Source organism: Oryza brachyantha, chromosome 2 (assembly GCF_000231095.2).
Source record: "Oryza brachyantha chromosome 2, ObraRS2, whole genome shotgun sequence".
Taxonomy (NCBI): Eukaryota; Viridiplantae; Streptophyta; class Magnoliopsida; order Poales; family Poaceae; genus Oryza; species Oryza brachyantha.
The window spans coordinates 10,083,158-10,089,770 of NC_023164.2; the positions used below are offsets into that span (position 1 = coordinate 10,083,158).

At 37.5% G+C, this 6,613-nt stretch overlaps 1 protein-coding gene across 1 annotated transcript; it reads right to left on the bottom strand.

The window, feature by feature from the left end:
• Window positions 1–1,571: 1,571 nt before the first annotated feature.
• On the bottom strand, window positions 1,572–5,924 carry LOC102721236 (WAT1-related protein At3g18200-like). Its single transcript, XM_006647165.2, has 7 exons — window positions 5,734–5,924; window positions 5,472–5,534; window positions 5,281–5,397; window positions 4,769–5,000; window positions 4,505–4,663; window positions 2,015–2,166; window positions 1,572–1,849 (listed from the first exon to the last, which is right to left on the bottom strand). The coding sequence occupies exons 1-7, from the start codon at window positions 5,922–5,924 to the stop codon at window positions 1,681–1,683; spliced, it is 1,083 nt and encodes a 360-aa protein (XP_006647228.2). The 3' UTR covers window positions 1,572–1,680.
• Between the last annotated feature and the right edge of the window lie 689 nt (window positions 5,925–6,613).

Sequence of the window (6,613 nt, forward strand, 5' to 3'; positions counted from 1 at the left end):
CCTACTAGCTAATGATGTAAAATGGGCATGAGCAGTCTGACGAACTCATCAGGTAAATGCACACTATTAGTTTAACGAATTCATATGCTACTAGCTACTCCATCCATTGCTACTTTGATTATAGCCCTTTATAATTGTCATTGAGGACATTCCCAATCCAATGACTAGATGATGTCTATAGCATTAAATAAGTTATCACATAGGATGAAAAATGATGTGGCAAGTGAATAAATGAGGAAAGAGAATGAAACTATGTCTTACATGAGACATGGTTTCTACAGAACATCCAAGATATCATGTGAGATAAGTAGCATTACATTTAAGTGTGGAATAGTGATGTTTGCATTAGAAAAGTAGTGTCTAGTACTAGTTTCTTGATGATGGGAAGTTTATAGAAACCATATCTAATGTTATGGGTTGGGAATGTCCTGATCACCAATATTCTCGCAACTTTGATCATTATATCTTCAAACAATTAAGTCGTGATAAACAAAAATTTAATACTTATGATTAGTGTGTAATACAATTTGGTAATATGTATCTATTTAGGTAACTACAAAAGTTTTGCAAAAAAGATGAAACAGTCAAAAGCTTAATAGAATAGTGCTTGGGGACAAATAAAAAGGAATGGAGGAGATGCTACTACGAGCCAAATGACTGGAGAAACTCACGCCTAAAGGTAGCCTGCTACTCTGAGATGCTATTATGAGATTTTTAGTCTGGTTAGGCAGCTCTGAGTTTTGCTATAGTCTAATCAGGCAGCCCTGAGTTTTGCTGTTTGGTTAGCAACCTAAGACTGAGTACTGGCATTTAACTGTAGTGGCTTCGTGTGATGGAGGAGAGTGACTGACTTGAGTCAGGCAATATATTTTGGTCGCCTGAGTCAGATGGAGTTGCCTAAATCAGGGAGCATCTCAGGGTAGCGACTAATTAACCTATAGACAACTCTTAGGCTTGCTTCTAGTCAGGCAAATATCTTCTAGGTAGCAACCAAACAAGCTCTATTTAACTAGCAGGAATATCTAGTAAGCAAGTTTTTGGTTTCCTGTGTAGTTCTATTAGAATATTAGATCTATATTAGAATATTAGATATGACATACTCTATGAGAGACTACAGAAGTAGACATTGAGGATACCATATACCTAATATTATACAGTAGGTAACGGTTAGATATGGATACGAGTACGAAGGACAAAAGGTATTCTAGATAAGTAAAATGTGTAGTGTGATCGAGATACCATCGTGACGGTTCAACCCATACACTCTAATGAGTCACTATAGCAACCGACTATTGATTTTGCCTTCCCAATGAGATTAGTTTGTATAAACACTCAAACATTGCACACGTCATTCCTCTTTACGTATGATTCCTCGTCGACGTGATGAATAACAAAACTAGAACAATTGATATGTGTTCGCCATGTCTCTTGTATATAATTTGTTTATGTTTTAATATCTAGTTTACATGTATAGATCGTATGATATGAATATTGTAGTTTATAGGGTTAATATCGTTATTTATTTATTGAATAAATTAAATTATTATATGATTATATATTCAACAAATACAATTGTTCCTAAACTACGCACAACCTAGAAAACCGTCTACCTATCCACACTTGCAAAACCTTGCATATTAATGTTTCTGATTTTTACAAAAGCACTGATGGTTACTGCTCTTATGGAACATCACTTATCACAGGCGTTGGTCGAGAAGACTCTTCACTAAGGAGATGCCTTGATAAATCGGGTTCGTTGCTTCGGTTACTACTGCTGCTCTTCTTCTCCTCATTTTTACCCCACAACACGAAGTAAAGGCCAATGACTATAAGGGCAGCTCCTATGATCCTGATGATAATGTAAATGAAAAATAATCTTAACTCCAATAGTTGAAATATTCAGTATTAGAATGCAACTTTAGACTGATCAATGGATGAGCCTAACTGGCCATCAAAATTTCTCTTAGATGTGTGCATCATCAAGTTTTCTCTTAATTATATGCTTTTCTCTTACCCTCCTGTGTATAGTTGATCGCCAAGAATAACGGCAGCCATTATGGCCACCATGACAGTTTGTACTGGCTGGAAGATAGCAGTAAACAGAGCACCACCCCTGTCAATACACCAGATCTGAAGAGATAAAGCAACCCCTGAAGCTACCATACCCTGGAGACAAGATAAATGGAAATGGCCATGAAAACATTGCCGCTTACTGTGTCTCTCTCTATAAATACACACACATGTAATTTTACAGTTTTTTACCAATTTGGTTTTTAAACTAATCACGAAGCACCACTGCACCATCCGTACATTTGAAAAATGCTGTACGACACGAGAGTTTTCGTACAAAACTCTCAGAAAAGCTTGTGTGGCACACTATGACCACATCTAGATTTTCTATAACTCTCGTTTGCTCAAATCAACGGTTGAGAATTTTTGCAAGATTTATTTTAAGTACATGTAGCATTGCTCTATAGACCTATATTATGTTTCAATCCTCAGTACTCTATCAATTTCAAACAGAATGTATTTTGCTTTATTGGGATAAGAGTTTGACTAAAGATTACACTATTATAATATATAATTTGGCGGTAGATTCCAGGCTAGGCTTCATCAGGCTCCATCCTACCCACTTCTTTTTGCAAAAAGAAAATCAACTAAATATATGATTTTACCTTCTTTTCTTATTGACACAATGACTTTTAAATCTATATTTAACTAGTTGTGTTACTCAAAATTTTTATGCAAATATGTAAAAAAGTTGTGCTTAAAATATCCTTAACGATAAAACAAATCATAACAAAATAGCTATTAGTTATGTAATTCTTTAAACAAGAAGAATTGTCAAACATAGATTTGAAGGTGAACAGTGTTAGAAACCAGAAGATCGAAGGTAGTATCTCTTAAATAAACAAGAATGGAGGAGGACGAACTGGCCGTCGACGCCATTGGAGGGTTATACAAGACAAAGAACAGAGTGTGAGCATCAGGGTAGACACAACCGCCGACGGTTTCATTACCGTGATTATTGTTCGTCCAAAACCACGATACGTTGGAGTTGGGGGCTCCTTAAACCTGGTGAACGCCAGCTGAGGTGATGCTAAGGCCCATTTGGGCAGCCTGTGACCTCAAGCCGCAACCCACTTGGCCCATTCATAGGGTTGGACTATCGTCAGGCAGCGTACGTGCGGTTGCGGCGGCGGCGGTGGCGCTGCGAGGAGTTGAGGCGAAGGTGTCCGGCGCAAGCATGGCAGATCGGGCGCCAGGCAAGCTAAGAGGCAGCAGCCGGCAAACTACTACTCCAATCTGGTTCTCTTCTCTGCTCGTCTCCTCTGCTTGACTACTTCCTAGTTCCAACAACGACCATGACCTTTGCTTCTTTCTAGTTATACACTTCTAGTTCCTGTCGCAATTGTTTATTCATGGGAATTATATTTGACAAAAATTATTGATAGATTTGTAAGGGGAAAAAACAACATTGGTCAATTGCGTTACCAGCAATTCTAAGTGAAAAGCCCAAATGATAATAGCACAAATCGATCAAAGAGGCTTCGATTGAAATTTGATCATGATAAATTATTTGCCTATCCAGAATTATGCTCCTGAATTAGAAATGAAGTGAGGGCATATTTATTGATTTGTTCCTAACTTTACTAGTCTGCTATGTATACCTACATGCGGCCGCTCACTTGCCTCTTATCCTCTTTGATAAGCCCTAAAGTAGACCTGTCCATACCCATGTCATTTGGATAGGGTATGGGTAAAGAATAATTACCTACTAAGACTTTGGGTATTGGTAGGGTAATATCCATTTTACCCATTTTATTCGTCCCCATTTAGAATGTATAAACTAGGACCTAAAACTTTCAAACTCGCGTTCACACTATAAAATTTTATCGAATTTGATTGAAATTTGATGTAATCATTTATTATGTATAAGAGCAACTTTATACAAATTTTGATCAATTTCTGCATGTGGGACCCACACATGTCACTTAACTTATCTATTGGTTATCCATACCCATTGGGTAATACTCATTTAGTTTGAGTATGGGTAATTATCTTTAATACATGTATGGATAAATTTGGGTATGGATATGGGTTACTCAGTACCCTCTCCAGTGGCAGGTCTAGCCCTAAGACAATGCTCTTTGTACTAACAAGATGTTCTTTTTTTTGGTGTGTTTTATATTTGGTGATATGTACATTACATTTGACTTGAGTTAGATTATATACTTTATTTTAGTTTATCATCTTATACTTCAAGCCCATACTCCATTTTCACCTTGGATGGCTTATGTGAAACAAAAGTATAATCATAAGAAATTACTTCCAAATACAAATCTAATAATATCATTTTGTGTCATATATATCTTAATAGAATAATCTTTGATTAAACTCGCATCCTAACAAAATAAAATACAGCCTATATTTTGAAATGGAGGGAGTATTACTTACGATGAGATGCACAAATATAATGGAAGTGTGGGTAAAAGAAAATTACAGCGTAGAGGATTGTGAAGAGCTCTTCTCCGGAGTGAAGCCTCCACTTCCCAATGTCATTCTCCCAGAAAGCTGCTATGGCCAAGAATTGAACCAGCCCGAATGTCAGAGTCAGCGCAAGCATTGACAACCTGGCTGGGTATTTCTTCAAGACTGGGGTCTACACAAAAAGAGCATATTTCAACTGGATATGATGTAGTATGCATGTACATGTGTATGCAATAAACCATCAGGAAACATAACTCATGAAGTGAAAAGTAGACACCTGAAGTACCATCCATCCAGACCAGGCAATGCAATTGCCAAGGAGGAAGAGGCAACCGACAGTCCAATTCAAAACTACGTTCTGAGACACAATGCCCAAAATATGGGATGGCTTGAAGTTCATCAGGGGTGTTCCTTTGTATAAAGTGATGACAGTTGCTCCCCCTATGCTTACGACTGTGCCAATCACTTTTGCCATCCCATACCTCTTGTTTATGTTTACCTTCTCGAGCCTATTTAGTTAACCACACAAGAAAAAGGTAGACACAGCAGATAAGCGTACACACGAACTTATGGTATTGGTAGTTTGGTACCAATTAAGCTTTGTTCAGTCTTTTGTCATAAACACAGATGTACATTATAAGTACAATATTACTTCCTTATTGCCGTTACTGCTATTCTTCTTGTTGCAGCTAATTCATTTTTGAAATGAAATATTTTCAATTTCTTCCAAGAGTAGTACTAAAAGTTTATGAAGAAGCTAAAATGATAATGGTATTATTGCTGAATTACCTCAGAGAAGCTGCCAGTGCAAAGGTTATTGCTGGTACTGTATTCTGGATTGCAGAAGCATATGTTGGCGACAGATAATGCAAACCAAGAAGATAGAAACCCTGGTTGCATGTTATCCTGATAAGGCAGCATATCGTCATTACATCTCAGGAAATCTACTTATATTTAAATGCAATGTGCATCTACCTTACCCGCAGAATGCCAGGAAGAAGAGATGGACCAGCAAGGAGAATGTGAGGGGTGGTCTGATTTTCCTATATTTGTAAGATAAAAAGTCAGGACAACCATAAACATCGCACAAGATAAATAGAATATAAAATAAATTTGTTCTCAGAGTGGACACCCGGACATGTTTCTTTTCCCTAGTAAATCTCACTATTTTAGCCGAGAATTAATTTGAATTTCATGCATAAATGGCAACGAATCGAATCGAACAAGTAGACGTGAGCTCACTTTTCAAGGAAGTATGCAAAAGGTATGAGCAACGCCAAGGCTATGCAGTTCCGGTAGACGGTGAAGACGACCTTGCTGATGCCCATGTTAAGGGCTGCCCTGGAAACAATATGGAACCCTGCCAGGCAGCACTGCAGCGCCAGCACCCCCAGCAGCAGCTTCACCTTCGCTGTGGTGCTCTCCATTTCCATGGCCTCCTTCCTCTTCGGCTCTTCCTCCTCGTGAGCTTTGACTCCTAGTTCACCACTATATGCCATGAAATCACTGTGTTTTTCTTGTTTGTTGTTGTTCCCCTGCTTGCATCTTATATAGGAGTTATATACATGTTCTCCTTTACATTATATTTTCTTTAGATCAGCGGCGGAGCTACAGGGCATGATAGGTATGCCCTTCCTTGCACTTTATATCCGGTATATATCAGTACATATAAGGATTTTAAAAAATCATTTGAATATAAATACGTGTTACCTAATGCATATATATTGAATCATGTTATTGATTTTACAATTATTACTGATTCACTAAAATGAATTTACAAAATTATATACAATAATTTTTTTACTGACATACCCTGAGCTAAAATCCTAGATTAATAACTGCTTTAAATTAATTACATGTACTATGCTTGTGTCAATTAAAATAACAACTCATGTTGGAGAAACATGCATTAACAACATACGCTAATCAGAGATATATAATTTGGCTCCCTGAGCTAGTAGCATCCTCTAATCCAAGTTGATCAAAGCATTATGCAAATGCCATGTTGTAGGGGACAATACAGGCCATGTTGCCATTATATAATCAGCCACATAATAATGCTAGTTTCGCCCCAACTTGGCAAGATATGTAGAGCACCAACCACATGAATGCAGCAACTAGC